The sequence below is a fragment of the Typha angustifolia genome, chromosome 13 (assembly GCF_048772165.1).
Source record: "Typha angustifolia cultivar Huaian chromosome 13, ASM4877216v1, whole genome shotgun sequence".
Taxonomy (NCBI): domain Eukaryota; kingdom Viridiplantae; phylum Streptophyta; class Magnoliopsida; order Poales; family Typhaceae; genus Typha; species Typha angustifolia.
Window position 1 is genome coordinate 11,738,087 of NC_133251.1, and position 17,091 is coordinate 11,755,177.

General features: G+C 33.4%; 1 protein-coding gene across 1 annotated transcript; it reads right to left on the reverse strand.

The window, feature by feature from the left end:
• Positions 1–6,480: 6,480 nt before the first annotated feature.
• LOC140774671 (aspartic proteinase 36-like) lies at positions 6,481–16,336 on the reverse strand. The gene is made up of 12 exons (XM_073117760.1): positions 16,015–16,336; positions 15,801–15,921; positions 13,260–13,687; positions 13,002–13,158; positions 11,091–11,173; positions 10,908–11,004; positions 10,689–10,761; positions 10,281–10,487; positions 8,668–8,792; positions 8,363–8,464; positions 8,177–8,274; positions 6,481–7,234 (listed from the first exon to the last, which is right to left on the reverse strand). Exons 1-12 carry the CDS (start codon positions 16,275–16,277, stop codon positions 7,063–7,065), a joined length of 1,926 nt encoding a protein of 641 aa, XP_072973861.1. The 5' UTR covers positions 16,278–16,336; the 3' UTR covers positions 6,481–7,062.
• Between the last annotated feature and the right edge of the window lie 755 nt (positions 16,337–17,091).

A 17,091-nucleotide genomic window follows, 5' to 3' on the forward strand; every position in this document is an offset into this window, starting at 1 on the left:
TGTCATGATAAAATTTATAAATACATATGAAGTTACAAATTTCCTTTGCCATCTGGTTGTTAATTTACGAAATTAAATTCCAAAAGATAAAATATGAAGCCCAAAGCAAAGCATGTTGGGCCTAAAATGTGAATTGTTACTCATATATACCTAGCCAATTGAGGTCTAAATGAGCCCATAAAAGTACCAAAACTTTGTAATATAAATATGATAATATTAAGCTTCTTTTGAACTACATTCTATATGGATGTAGATTATATATTATATAGTTATCTCTAAAGCAAAGATCTTAATTACTATTAGACACCAAAACTCTAAAATCATGGAACAAAGAAAGACTTGTTGTTAAGTTCCACCCGGAGAGTTAATTAGGTTTTAATTTTAAGGGTTTATTATACTTAGACTTTTTAAATTATTGCTCATTTTTATATAGATAATCTTACTTATTTTTTGGTGACGTTTTGCCCCTCTTATCTAGCAATGTTTATCTATTTTTTTCTCTAAAATAAATACAACGATCCCTAGAGGCTTATAAAAATAAAATATATTATCGCCACTTGATATTTTTATTAAAAAAATAAAGACTTAATTCCAGTATAGCTTTGTCTCCTATAGCATACAAATATCCTACTAAATTTTTAGAAAATTACTACTCCTTAGATGTCGTTAATAGATATTCTAAAAATACATTTCTATCTTCTATAGTTGGAGAAACGATTAGGTTTTATTAGATGATAAATTTAAAATTACCTATCTAACCTTAGATAGTATTGATAGATCTTAACAACTCTTAATTTTTATCACTGTTAGATTAGATGTCTCTAGTTATCAAATTAAGCTATGGATTGTATATTAGATGGCTTCCTTCAAATGTAGAATTACTTTTTTAAACATTGATACTTCTAGAGTTGAAAAGATTAGGAACACATGATGCTAGAGATTTTCTAATTTCACTTTTCACTTATTTTTATTTATATTTATTTTAATTCAGCCACTACATATACCAAAGATATATATCTTAAGCAACCACTGTAATTTATATTTTATTTTTTCGAAAAACACATTGAATATAGGATTTTATGTGATTTAATAAAAAAATATAATGGTTAAATTACGAACATCTAAATAAGAGTGTGTAAATCACAAGTAAAATATAAAATTTGATAATACATCGATATCGACTTTGAATAGATTAACACCGAATAAGACTAAGATTCAAAACGGTACAATAATAGTTATTTGATTTTAGGTATAATCATGATTATATACGGGCAATCAATTTACTAACTCACATTTGACAATAATTTAGATTGATCTAAGTAGATTGACTCGCACTGAATCTATCAACATAAATAAAAAGTTAAATATATTTTACCACTTTATACTTATGCTCAAAATTACTTTAACTCTACGCACTTAAAAAAATCTCAAACTAATTGTACCTCCATATATTCAAAAAGTCTCAAACCAGTCAGCTAAACTTATAATTAAAGTGAAACTGTTAATTTTTCTATCAAACTTAATTAAGTATTATGACCAAAATAGCCATAGTACTTAGTTAAATTTAATAGAAAAATTAACGGTCTTACCTTAATCATAAGTACAATGGTTGATTTGATATATTTTTAAAATATAAGGATGTAAAATAATTTTAAGGATAATTACATAATAGTAAACTATATCTATGTTAAAAACAAAAACAAAAGGGTGGGAGAGTAGTAACAACTACCAAGGCAGCAATGAGATATCAAAGAAGAGGCCAAAATATTATCTATAGTATCTTGCAGTGCAGTTAAATTTGAACCCATTTACCTGGATTAAATGGCAGAGAGATAGAAAATGTGGCATGTGAAGTGTACTAGAAAATTCCTATGTGAGCCTCCTCTGCCCCTTGCTTTGGCTTTAAAGCAAGTGGTTGCTACCCAATTACCTAAGCATATGTGCCATACTTTTCTTTGTCTTCAATCTTTGACTCTTAAAATGTTTCCATCCCTACTAACTTAAGCTACATGTTTGCAGACAAAATGTCTAATTGTTCAAATGCTATATTGGAATTTATCTAAACAACTTTAAACAATTATCTAATGAAAATAATAACATCAAACATACCTTGATATATATATATATATATATATATATATATGACAATATGATAAAAGAAAAGACCAGCTAGTTTTTAAAAGGACCAACTAGTTGAGAGACCTGAGACCAGCAAGGAAACCCTCCAATGGAAGGTCGCTTTTGTGTCCAGTCCTTGTAATCAAAATAAACCAATCCGAGTTGTGGTCACACGTGAAACCTGACTCCAAGTGTTGGCTCACCACCAAACCTCTTATTAATATTTAATGCCACCCCAGAAGCTCACTGCCCCAAAAGAAACAATCCCACACTGCCAACCCATCCTTGTGTATATATATATATATATATATATTCACTATAAATATTACTTGCTCCCATTATTTTCTTTTTCTCCTATATTTTAATTCATTTATTATTATTATTTATTATATGTAAGTCATATAAACAACATATTTATGCCTTTTATTTTAGATAGAAAGAGAGAGAGAGAAATTTTCTTTTGTATTTTTTATTTATGATAGTAAAATAGTTTTAATAGTTCAGGAAGTCTTCGAAAATCTGACCATCCAGGAGGGGTCTAAATGTAATTATATAATAAATAATGTCAGGTTTTTGCTATAAATATGCTTCCATAACTCAGCATTTTCACTCACACCACCATCACTGCTCTCTCTCTCTCTCTCTCTCTCTCTCTCTCTCTCTCTCTCTCTCTCTCTCTCTCTCTCTCTCTGAAGATGAAGATGAAGCCTGTCTCCTATACCTTGGCTCTCATGGTGCTCCTCCTAATAACTTCTTTTTACCTCCAAGATACCATGGCATCAGGTAACAATGAGACACAGATGATTAGTTTTTGTTCATGGGTACTGCATGCCCACAGTTCTTCTTCTTCTTCTTTTAATCAAATTAGGCTTCGAGATCTTGAATAGGCATGGCCCTGAAGGCCCCTGAAATATTATCATAGTAAGTAGGTTTGATATTCAAGATGTTTAATAGGAAGAGATCGTAAGGTTCATTTCTACATGAACCATTTTGGAGCTATGTATCTCTATTCAGATATATACTTTGTGAGAGATATCTACTTAATAATAGATAAGTTTCTGTTCACTTACCGACTACTTTAAAATTTTAAACTAATACAAAGACGATAATATTTATATTTTATATTTAAATACACTCTCATAATATTTGTAAGTTTAAGACATTTTGATAGATTTAAGAAGTGAATTTAACTAAGAACTTACTATATTATATTATATTAACTCGCTATCGGGCTATTTCTACATATTGTATTAATAAATGCAGTGTCTTTGTTTTGTTTGATTCGGTGCATCAAATCTAAAAAACTATATTTCAAAAAATTATTTAAACTCTATTTTTTTTTGTCTCTATTTGGATTAAAATGGATGTCAAAAGGCTACATCTAGCTCAACTTGTTCATATATCACTTAATCCTAAAACTAACCGTCTCTAGAATTAAGGCGTTTGAGAGATCTCGGTAGTTCTTGGATACCAGTCGTAGCTATTAACCTGAAATTTTATTTTACTGGCCCTGAAGCTCAAAACTGCAGAGCCACTCATGTATATATATACTTACATGCACATCAAACTTATGAATTCTATTATTTGATTTGGAGCTTAGATTTTAATAAAGTTACACTTCTTCTTTTCTTTTTCTTTTTTTTTAAAAAATTAAAGAATTAGATCAACTAATAACAACCATATGTAAATAAAAATAAAAATAAAAACTCCCCTTGACCAGCTTTGACTGTTTTAAGTTTGACTTTTTGAATAAAAAGGGAACCGCTGAAGTAAGAAGGATAATATGAAGGAAAGAAGAAACCCTCTACTGTTTATTTAACATGGCTATAAGTTAAAAATACAGAGACCTTTTTCTCGTCATATAGTAGTAAAAAAGAAGAAAATCTTAATCCCTTTAGTATTCTACTATACGTAGATTATTTGTTTATTTGCCAAAGATGACAATTCTAAGTTGCTTATCTTCAACAATGTGGAGATTTTCTTCTCTATTTTTTTTATTAAGAAGTTGCTTATTTTAAGATGATTTTTATTTGAATCAGTGTTTACTTGTGTTTATTTGAATCAGTGTTTATTTTAAGATGATTTAAAACTCATACTAGTAGAGTTTTAAATCTCTAAAGTAATTTATAGTTATTTTATTTTGCAATCTTATTTATTTTTAGAGTAAAATGTGTTCTACATTCTTAGACAATAAAACATTCACAAAAATTTATATGATTATAATGTCAAAATAGTATTATGAAATATGTTATTATAAAATACAATAAATTAACAAATACAACAACAAAATGATCAATTTATTTCTCTAGATAAAACATGTAGAGGAATATATATTTTTTAATAGAAAAATCAAACCACCCTAACTATTTTTAAAGCTTATGTTGTTAAAGAATGATTGTATTATCCACTTTACATTCTAACAAATAATATACTAAGTAAGCTGAACAATATGGAGTCAGTTCCAAATACATATCCTATACTGTCTATATTTTTAATGTAATTCCTACATCAACTCCTTGACACATTTCATGACACCCATTTCTTTTCTCTCTCTTTATTTATTTTTTAAAAGATATTTGGTTAAAATCTCATTTCTTTGCCACTAGGTGCCATGCACCATGGTGAAGTTTAAGCATTCTTTGCATGCGTACTAATACTAGCTAATTGGTTGTTTTAAGAATTCTGCGACTCCAAGTGCAAGGATAGGTGCTCTCAGGCTGGAAAGAATGGCAGGTGTTTGAGGTATTGCCTCATGTGCTGCGAGGAGTGCAAGTGTGTGCCTTCAGGGACTTATGGGAACAAGGACGAATGCCCATGCTACAGAGACAAGCTCTCCTGGAAGACAAAGAGACCCAAGTGCCCATGAAGCTGCCAATATATCTGGGACTTCTCTCTTAGCACTAATATGTGCCATGGCTTAGTTTGCATGGCTAGTGTAGTGTGTTCTATCAAACTGGTCATCTTTTGGTGCTTGGATATTGATGTTGCTGGTAGTGAAGTACTAGTAGTGTAGTTTGTAATTGTGAGGGTTTTGTTGTAGTTGGGATGATTTGGGTTGTAGAGTTGGGACTCTTTAGACTTTAGGGTGCCAAATAAAGATAGTGTTTTATTATTATAATGAGTTCCAGTTTGATCACTAGAACTAACTAAATAACTTGGATATGAATTTACTGGAGACGATCATGTAAGTGACTTGGCTGATCAACTTAAATTATAGGCATGGTACATGAGAGGTTGAAATTTGCCGATCAAAAGAACATATCGACAATCAAGTCAAGCAGTGCTTGACTTAATTTGGATTTACATAATATATTAGATTTTTTTTTCCCGTATAATGGTAGCTTCGACTATAATACATTATAGATCTTAATTTGATTACCACACAACAACCGTTGAAACTATAATTAAGCAAGTTCGAGGATAGAATAAACAAAGTTTTAGAATATATTTTGGGTTTTGTAGTACTTATACCCTCTAGGGTTCCTTATAAACAAAGTTTAAGAATTGTGTGAATTTGCTTTGTTTAGAGAAAAAAAAAATAGACGTTAGAATTTCAAAACCAAATAAAAGGATATGTTTACAACTATATCCTTCAAAGTTCTTTATCTATACATGCTCTTTTAAATTTTGTATTTATGTTTATATCTTTTAAAACTGAAGTTTTTCTATAGATACTGTTTATGTTACCTTTCACAAATATAAGCTAAATCTTTGATACTTAAAATTATAAATATTATTAACTGAAAAGAACGTGTAAGAACAAAAATAAGGGTATTTTTATCCTTCTCGTTCAGATTGTTGAGATTTTAATGGTTAAAAATATTGGAAGGGTATTTAGAAAAAAATAATAAGAAGAAATTCATGTAAAAATAAAATGTTTTAAAGAAAATAAACATTAATATTAAGTTTCGAGGGGACTATATATAAATAAGAGATTTTAGAAGAGTATAAATGTAGGAAAAGAAAATGATACTGGTTTGAGATGATGTCTTCTAAAAACTTAGTGGTCATGCTTTTGCATTTGATTTCGAACTGGAGTTAGAAATTGGACTCTTCCTCCTTCCATTGCCGAAAGTTAATTATGAATTTATAACCAAGCAATACAAAGCGGGTTCATGAAACTACCCAATCTCAAATAAGAAGAGGAGAATATAGCAATATTTTGGGTATATGCAGTTATCAGTTTAGAGTTCATATTATACAGAAAACCAAGGATTTTAAAGACTATACAAGCAATTTTAGAAAGTTATACATGCAAATAAGAGACTCTACAGATACAATCATACATTTAAAATAAGAGAAATTACTGAGACAATCATGCAAAAGGATGAGTCAATTGGCAAATATGATAATATAAACAGTTTTTTTCTTTTTTGGCATAAGATGATATGTAAGTAGTGATATGCAGTAAACCAAAAAGAGAAAAAAAAGAAAAGAAGGGAAGAATATACTTATGTACAGAATGATTAGGTTCTGCAGCACCTAAAGCCTAAGGACCATAAGTATATTTTTAACTGTTTCCTGAAAAGGTCAAATCATCTCATTGCATTTCACAGAAGACTATAATTTCCATTTCATCGAACTTGTTCTCCAAAAATACATAAGGCAATTGACCATTATAAAGCTCTCGAACTATTGCTGAAAGCCTGAAACTGGTGATTGTTTGAAGGAAATTATATCACATGACAAAGACCTTGTTGTATAGCCAGCTACAGGAGGAAGCTCTTGATCTTAATTTCTGCGCTGGTTATGCACAGACCTTTACAATGAGAATGGTGGTATTTTGCTCCTTGTAAAGTGTATACTTGTATACAGAACTGAATGTAAGCAGAGAACCAGGCTAGTCCAGCGGCAAACATGCTTCAGTGCGATATGTTAGCTCTCTCATGATAGTATCACGACTAAAGAATCATCTGAACATATAATTGATTCAACTGCTATAAATTATAATGGTTGGAGCTCCTGCTCTGGAAGAGTGGCACCAACAGGCCTGTATGTACCTGGCCCTCTGATTTTATTTCTCCAGATGTACCATGCCAAAAGTGCTGAGAAGCTAAGCATCAGCACCACTAAGATCCCAACTATGACTGCCACGAAATGTCGTTGCCACCATTTCCTGCAGAACAGTTCATCTTTATGAGTTAGTAGAAGGAAAAAGACAATGATTCACCTTTCTCTTAACAGATCAAAATGCAAGAGGTACCTAAGTGCAGGTAGTATAGAACTATAATGAGCTAAAATCATACAAACTTCCGCAAAGGTCAGGAGAATTTCTAAAAGGACATCTATAGACTGTATACAATAAGCAATCACATTGATCCAGGAGGATCATTGTATTTATGACAAAATTATAGCTTCCTGTGAATCTGTGAAATGATTCTGTCAATTTTACGATACCTGGAAAAATTCCCTAGTTCAACTGGACCCTATCAGTAACTCAAGAAACAAATTGGGATGCCAAACGACAACAAAGGAAATTTGACACAATAAACACCTATATTACCAATATACAAGTATTTCTCTTGTAGTGTCTTAAATAATGGTTTTTTGCTGGGATGGAATGCATTTTAATTACTGAAAGTATATAGCTGTGAGGTTGAAGGAAATTTGTTGTCCAAGAGAATAGCAATATGAAGTTCAGTAAAGGTAATGGATCTGCGATCAAAATAAGATTAATATTTGTTTATATATATTAAGAGCTTGAAAATTCTGATGCCTTTCTCAACTTTTCATATGAAAGATTCTTAGAAGGTGATGAAAGAGGGGAAATGCAACATATATTTCAGATGCAAAATGGTATATGCCTAAAAAGTGCTAGACGCTAGTAAGATAAAACTTTAAGTTCAGAATATTGAACCAGAAAGTTTTCTATTTGTTATCTTAATTCCATCAATTGAGTTATCGGTCTCTTTTCTCTATTTATTTTGGGAATCATTAAGTTTAAACTGAGTACAATCCCTAAATGCTCTTTGTCTATATCAGTTCCATTGAAAATCTGGCATAAGCATCATGAGATTTCCCTATTTGGATCATAAGTTCATATCAAACGTTTCAGTACCTTCTCGATGGAGGTTCAACATTCCACTCAAGTAACTGATAACTCCCAAAATTATCAGGTAGGTGAATACGATGTTCAGTTAACCGATATATGATGGCCTGCAGAAAACCATTGTTTATATATGAATAATCATGTAAATGATAAAGGGTTACAAGTAACTTCCACCAAAAGATGATGTAGCATTACCATAGCTGTCTTATTGGACATGAATTTAGCAGATCCAGCTGGGAAAATAGCCCATTTTATGAGGGTGTAGTTTCCTTTACTTGTAATATTCATCACATGTACCTATAAGGACAGCAAACTTCAGCTTAATTACAGGAGTTAAATATGTTAAGCAAATGCTTGAAGAATAATAAATGAATAATGGTCCTGACCAATTAATTATAACTCATTGTTATCATTTTAATGAATATTCAGATATGTTAGCCAAGACAATATAGCTCTCGATAGAGTATTTTTCTAGAGCATTCAAAGAAGTTTTACTTTACCTGATCTAAATCAATTTCTAACTCGTGGGCTATAAGCGCAGCTAATTCTGTGATGTGTGGTACCAATTCCGCGTACGTTACATTTATTGACATGTCAAAGTTTATGAGGCCAACTTCCAATTGACCTGCAAAGAGATAGGAAGAAAATAATTAACTCCATTGAATCTGTAAAGCATGTTTCTGAACAATTGCAAGAATTTCAATAAACTACAAATTCAGGACATAGAAGTCACTATTGTCATATATAGTAATTCAAGTATTCAACATAGTGATACAATGTCGATAGAAACCTTGCATCTTATTGTACCAGATACAAAAAGTTGGAAACTATAATTGTAACCTGCATCTTCTGTATCCATTTCTTGGTTCATCCAAGGTTGTTTTGCTTTGCTGTTGCATTGGCAATAGATATACTCTACAACAACAACAACAGCCACTGTCCATCAAGCTTTTAGTTCCAACCATATGAGGATGGCAGTAAGGATCCTTTCCCCATCTCAATAGTGTAAGTTAGTATGACAGTGTCAAATCAAGTGATACTGGCTTTCTTTCTGCTTTCTCCTAACAGTTATTTCAATAGTAATTTTCTCTCAGAACAAAATTCTTGAAATCTGCATATGTCAGTCTATAAATTATTCGAGTTTCCTGCTCTATGTCGAAGATTAAACAGAAATTATAATTATTAGATCATTGCAATCCATCATTTTTCTTGAAAGACTACATTGTTTGTCAATCAACCATTTTTTGTTTGATAAGTAGAATATCCCCAAATCAAATCATTAAGCTAGCATCCTGAAACCAATATGTGAAGTCAACAATTTACCAGTTAATTTCTTCGACATGTTACTCGGCTAATTCAACATGACATAGTAAAACTAAAGAATGAAACATTGTGCAAGAAATTGCTACGAGATAAAGCCTTTAATATAAATAAATGGTTAAAATTTATAATCTTAGGATCGGATAGGTGACAAGGTTTAAAAATTCTGTATAGGATAGGTGTCAAGGTTCAGAAATTCTGTGTAGGCATTAGAGAAGCAGAGACAGGATAACCTAAGCTTAGGCGCCAGATCGATGCCTAGGTGGATGTCCAGAAATCAAGGCAGGTTAAAAGATAAACAAATAAAGGAAATAATAGTTTACACAAAGTTAAAATTACTACATTAAAAAACCTAATGCATTTCTATTAAGAACAACGTTAATCAATTAGAATCCAAAAGTTTTATTACTGTGTACAATGAGTTCGAATTTCAAGGTCAGCATACATATTAACCTACAGAGGACCTAAGTAGAGACTAGGGATATTCCATTTAGCCCAGGTGATAAGGGGGTCAGTTTTAGAACTATAAAAGCATCAATTGTCATTTCTCTGGAACTCAAAGCAATTTCAGAGGTAAAGAAATCTTTTATAAGAAACTCTAACATCATAATTCCTGATAACTGCAAGTTACATTGACCATTCTTAGATACATAGATGTTACATCAAACAGGAACTAGAATCACATGAATATTAGCAACATTGTACATCTTAATTGTGGTTGCAAGCAACGAACTCTTGAAACATTAACAAATAGGTGAAATAAAGTGATTTCACAGGTAGACAGATTGTAAACCTGGTAGAATAGTGTTTAGTCCACTAGGGGAAATTGCCGGTGCCATATTTATGTTTGAATTTGTATCGGATGAAGACGAAGGTGCTGGTGAAGGTGCTCCTTCACTTGTATGCAGCTGCTCCCACAACTCAGAACAGTTTGTTTTCCAAAATCCAATCCTTTCGTTTTGACGATCATAAGTTACAAGAGTATTTCGGACAATAATCCCTGCCAGATTTATCACTCGATTATTTGTCAATTGAGCATGAAAATAGTAAGGAAGTTTCTCATAATGCCAATGCATTGCAGGCCTCAGGCTATGTTGTATACTTAAAAGTATTGCACATGAAAACACAAATAGCAGTATATAACGTAACAAAATATTACATTGTACAATAAATAAGTTCCTCTAGACAACAAGTTTCATACCTCCTAAAAGTGTTGTTGGATCTTTTCCATTTTGAAATACTCCCAAGCAATAGGCACCTTCAACTTTTGAGTGCTTTAATACATGACCAAAGAAAAGATAAATCACATATATTGCTTCAAGATAACTAGAATAAGAATGAAGTATTGATAAAGCATACAAGCAAGCCAGCTTCCTGGCAGTGCCATTAACTATTACATTTCTTAGAAACAACATCTTACCCGGAACAAGTAGTTTTCTGGTGAAAGTGAAAGCTTTTGTCTGTTCTCAAATACCATATCTACATCTGGAAATGCCTTTGACAGTTGAGAGATGTCACTGAAAAAGTTCATTTACGATTATGATGTCTAACAGAAGAGAAGAATTTTCACATAGTACAACTCTTATCATTATAAAGCTGTTACCTTCCAGCACCTGCAAAGCAGATATCATTATAATTTGGATCTGGACCACGTATCTGCTTAAGAGAATGTAGGTTGCTCATGATCTGTGAAACATGAAAATCATCAGTACATCAGGTTCCTAGTTGCCTATATACATCATTGAGGTCCTTAGAAGTGTGAAGAACACAAAGGATGAAACAAAAATGCATTACAGACATCAAAAACCAAATCTGCATTCAGAGAGAGATTCCCCAAAATATAGCACTTGAAAATAACTCCAAATATCCAATAAGGCAATGGCAAATGAGACAGCATAGAAAGTGAATTTGAAGCAAAGAAAAGCCACTGCATCTGATTTTCTACCTTCATGTAATTGATGCAGAAAACATGAACTTCAACATTATGATCAGAGATTCAAAATCACTGGTCTGATTCTTAACCTTCCTTCAGAGACAAAAGGATCACCCTCCGTAATATCAAGTTTCCGGAATAGTCCACTCCGGCAAGATCCACAACACTCTTGTCATCCACTTTCCTCCCACCTTTCACCCTTTGTTTATAAAATCCTTTTCATCTATTGTAGTTGTGCTATATACAATAATCTCATTTATTCTTGTTTTACTTTCCTATATTACTATCAACTGTAAAATTTTCTATAACCTAAGGTAAATATTTAAAGCATCATGCCTCTAACGTGTCGTGTGATTGACTGATCATCATATATTCCAAAAGCAAAGAGAGAATATTATATGATTGCCATGGATCCTGCCACACTTCTTGGACAAGAATGCTAAGCAATTAAGAAACAAGAAGAAAAGTTGAGTTTGGCCAATATGAGGATGTTGTGGTGGATGGGTGGCATTACTAGAAAGGATAGAATAACAAATGATTATATCAGGCACAACAAGTAGCAGAACTAGAGAATAAGTTACTGGAAAATCAATTGAGATTGATTCACATTTCCTATAAAGGCCATACAGTAAAGTAGGTGCACACATATTGTTCTAGTGGAAGGCACCTAAGAGAGAGCATGAGCTAACTTGGCATGGCAAAGAGTATAAAAATTTGATTTGGTTGAAAATGTTGCATTCAATGGAGTTTACTGGATGAAGAAGATATATATAGCCAACCCAAGTAGATAGCACCAAAAGCTTGATTCTTGGTGTATTTCCAAGAAAATATAATTACTTCTTTCAAGATAGCAATAACTACTTTATACATGTACATGGAAATTTCTTGACTACTTTGTTTAGACCTTAGAGTTTAGACAAGTCAGCCAAATTTAGATTAGCCTAGATCTTAATCAGGTCACATCCAATTGATGTTGGATGGACACATGACATTGCCACCTGTCATTGTATTTGTCCGGAAACCCAACTCTTCAATATTCCTAATGCATAACAAGAAGATGCTTCCTTATAACAATAAGAATAAGGTACACAGATGCAGGTACATCTAAGTATATAAAAAACTATTATCAATAGCTTTGACAAGTCAATAGTATTTTAGGTTCAAGAACAAATGATCATCTTTTCTCATTATCAACACAAAGGACAAAAAAGTTAATAAAACTCATTAAACCTAAGAAAAATCTGTAGGTAGAGTTCACAGAACTCTTTACAGCTAAAGGTCATAAGCATGTTGCTCCCAAATGTTCAATAACAGATCACCATAAAGTTGATGCGACAATATTTCAAGCTAATAGAGAGACTCTATTTTCAGCTAGCAGGAAGTTCTTTGCAAAATAAACTGTTTCCATGTTTCCAATGTATCACATTTTAAGCTGGAATATGGAAAAATGCCAATATTGAGAAGCAGCATGCCTTCGGATAGCAAGAGTACTATTTAACTACATATCATTTGAAGCTTGACTTCAGGAGTCAATAAGCCAAAATAATTTAATAAACAAAAGAGAGTCAAAGGGAAGCTCACAGCATCTTTAAATGCTACAAAAGCTTGTTCGGGTAGATAAGCATATGTTGTTCCGCTATCCAAGACAGTTCCATGCTTCCTATTGAAGATCTTTGGATCCAACCGCAATGCCTTTCCAGCGACATGTAGTTCCTTCAGCTCAATATTGTAATATGGGCTGTTGCCATCCCGAAACTAGAGTAAATGTGGGAAATCTATTAAATGAACTTCAAAAGAAGATCCTTTTCATAATTACCTGTAGAACTTATGACATCGTACCTGCGAACTGGGTCCGAATGGGAGAAGACCATATTAGAAGGAGGAGAGATTCCACCAAGAACCATTGCCCCCCCACCAATATTCATTCCACCATAACATAAAGAAAATGAATCACTTATTATACCCTTATCAACAAGTTGATCCATTATGCTAAGCTGACCACGACCAAGACCCATAATGCCGTCAGCATGCTGAGTAAACAAATCACCTGTTTCAGAATTTTCACAACCAAACACAGCACGCTGTGGCTTAAGTGCACTTTCTTTGCCAAATGAAACAATATCCTCGCCAAGAACCCCACTGCTAGAGCTCATTTCAGCATACTGCCTCTCATAAACACACTGATTTTTCTCGTTGTCACAAGAACAATCAATATTGCATTTTACCGGCTCATATGTGCTTGACAGATCTGGCTGGAACCTTGGGTCCTACTCATCAATCAAAAATTGAATTAACATGAGAAGACTTACACAATCAATATCCTTAGGGAAAGCGAAGCTTTATAAATGGCAAGTCCATAGAAAAAAGCTATTATATCTGATAAAGATAATGTAAATTATTCTTTATACTCTCTGCATCAAGCGAAATAAACAATTATATTGTGAAATGAGATGTTGTTCAATGAGATCAGTCAAAATAAGGATAATCATATAAACGCACCAAAATGGAAAGGAAAATCCATGGAGAGTAAAACACTTAACAAACAGTAAGCAATCTATTGAGTAGGAGGAACTCGATTTGCATTGGCAACATAACCCTATTTGTTCGAGAAACTTGGCGTTCTCATGAATCTAAAATGACCTAAAACAAGAAAAAAAATCCAAAGGTAATCCCGCAAAGCATGTCAGAAATTACTCTAGTAGAGAGATTTTTGCTTGTAAAAAATCTGTCACCATAGTTCTCTCACTTTTCTCATTAAAGATGAAACAAGAAGTTTGAATCCAACACCACTCACTCTCTTTATGAAGAGTTCCGTAAGGTTCTGGTGACAATTGTGAAGAATCCAACACCACTCACTCTCTTTGTGAAGGAGAGTTCCTTAAGATTCTGGTGATGATTGTGAAGAAGAATGAGGAGGTCTTCACTCTTCACTAATATGATCTATCTATGCAGAGGACACATGTCCTGCAAGCTTCCAATATGGGCATCAGTGCATGTGATTCCATGGGTAGTTACATTATATGTCTATCTTTCAAGCATTTCTCATTGTTGAGGAAAAGAAACTCTAATAGTCTGTTTCATGGTTACCACCTTCTAGACATTGGTATTTATTCATGCACAGAGATATGTTGATGTTGCTAGTTGCTACCTCCTTTCTTACCACTTTCATGTCCCCGGCCAGCTGTACTTCTGATTAGGTTGTCAACACGGTTAGTTATCAGCAATGACTCTTCCCCTTTCCCACCCTTATGAGGCTCGGAAAGACTACATCCAACTTGTCTACTTGGTATTTAGTAACCTCATCTTGCCCCTCAACACCATCGGAAAAATATTTTCCCTCGCCTTCTTTGTCTGTGACTCGTAGATACGACTCTCGCTGACAGGTTACAATCCTTTAAACACCTTGAGGAACTTAATGTGAACCTCCAATCACTTATTGGAGCTATGGAGAAGATGAAAGTGACACTAATGGGATCGAAGTTGATGCCAGAAGTGGAAAGTCAGGATGAATACTGCAGGGAACTAGAGGAAGCTGTTGGATCTAGGATTACAGTAAAGAGTAGCTTCAGCTATGGCCATGGAACTAAAAATAGCAATACTAGTGAGGGTGGGGTGTTGTTGAACTTGCTTGGGGGTGACATACTGGATCTCAAGTCCTTTTGTCATAAGCAAATGATCTACTTATGGTTCATCTATAAAAAGTTTTTTCTACAACATAGATATACAGTCAAATAGTCAATAATACTATAGGCAATAAGATTTTCTATCCAGGGCCTTCTTCATACTTCTTCAACTCCAAAACTGTATAGGACTAAAACTAACAAAAAACTGAATCCTTTATCTTAGAGTGCATGAATGAACAATATTAATCCAGAGGTTCAGATTGATAAGACAACAAAAGAATGCACTCCCATATGTTCAAGTTTGCTTATAGGAACTCTAGTTTGTCATTAATGTGACCATACAATGATAAGTACCTTTTACTAATTTGTTTATATGTACCATTTCTTCCATAAGAATTCAAGAAAGATCCAGTCAATCTGTCCTTACTTATCCCATTTATACCCTTCTATAGCATTTTTCAGATCATAGGTGTTGCTGTATACACATATCAAGTCATTGTTTCCTCATAAGAAAATATGTAATATATAAAGCAAGTGCGATATTTTGACTATTCATGATTCTTGTTCATTTCATCCGGAAACGAACAATCCATGAAATATATCCCACTATGAACTTCAAATAATCGAACAACACATTCCGGATCTCGAGAAAACTTTCAACCAATTCACTTATTCTAAAGGCAATCTCTACAAAAGAACAAAAGGAAAAAAAAAAAAAAACATCGCTCTAGTACGACATCAAAGTAGCAAGTAACACCTGATGATTCCCACACTGCTCACATGAAGAGCAGGGCACGTACGTGACGGTACTCCCCGAATCCACAATTAAAGCAAATTCCTGCGGAGGCGTCCCAATATAAAGCCTGGTGGTGTAATACCTAAACGAACAACAAATTCAAATTCCAAATCCACGAATCAAAACATCAAGGCTAAGAAATTTCCGAAAGATAAAGGGAGAGAGGTAATTGCACCCGTTGGTGAGGAGATCGTCGTGGAGGCGCATGTGGGCGTTCGGGTGGGATGGGTCCTCCACTTTCTGGAGATGGCGCAGTCGGAGGAAATGGTTCGCGGCGGCGTCGCGCCGCGTCGAGTTGGGGTAGGAGAGGACGAGTGGGAGTACCAACGGCGGAGGCTTGGCGGCGGCCGCAGTGGCTCCGGGGAGTAAGAGGAGGACGATGAATGCGGCAGCGGCAGCGGTGGCGGTGTCGCCAAGCCGATCTATCTCTCGCGCCATCGATGGAGAAGAGAGGAGAGGAGAGAAGAGAAGAGAAGAGAGGGGGATCGGAGGAGGTCGCGGTCTCAAAAGCGAAGTCTTCCAGGGGGGTAATTTGGGGATTTCCGCGTCTTCGGAGGCTCCGTTGACGAGTAACCAAATTGGATGGGATCATGGAATTGGCTCAGATGGTGGGGCCCGCATAGAGAGTCAATAGTCAATAGAAAATAATAGACCCGTTAATAAGTTCTCCTGGGGATAACATATCCTTTAATATTTACTATTCATATCTTTTAATTTTAGTTCACTATTTATTATTTACAGAACTATGGATAATATAACTAAATAAAATAGCATTATTATTCTTGATAAAAAAAACCTAATAACATCGGTTATTATCTTAAACTAATATTGATTATCTCAATCTTAAATTATATTATCAAAATCAAACACATTCAATTCAACATAATTAGAAGGGCAAATTTAAAATTGCCTCATATTGGTTTTGCATAGAATTATATTATTTTGTAAACCATAATATGTTAACTTTTCTTTCAAACACTTAGTAGTAAAAAAAATTTTAAGAATGATAAGAGCAAATTTTTCCACCATAATAAATATTAAAATATCATAAATTGCTTTCCTCTTTTTATAAAATTTATATCTTATTTTTTTAGTTTAAAATATAACCTCTTCTATATTTCTTTTAGTTATTATGTTAACTATCACACATCTTTCTTTAAATATATGATTATGGAATGAAAATTTTTGATCATCTTAAAAGATCTATATTGATGCGAATCGGGTCAGATCGAATCACATCAAAAGAGATTAG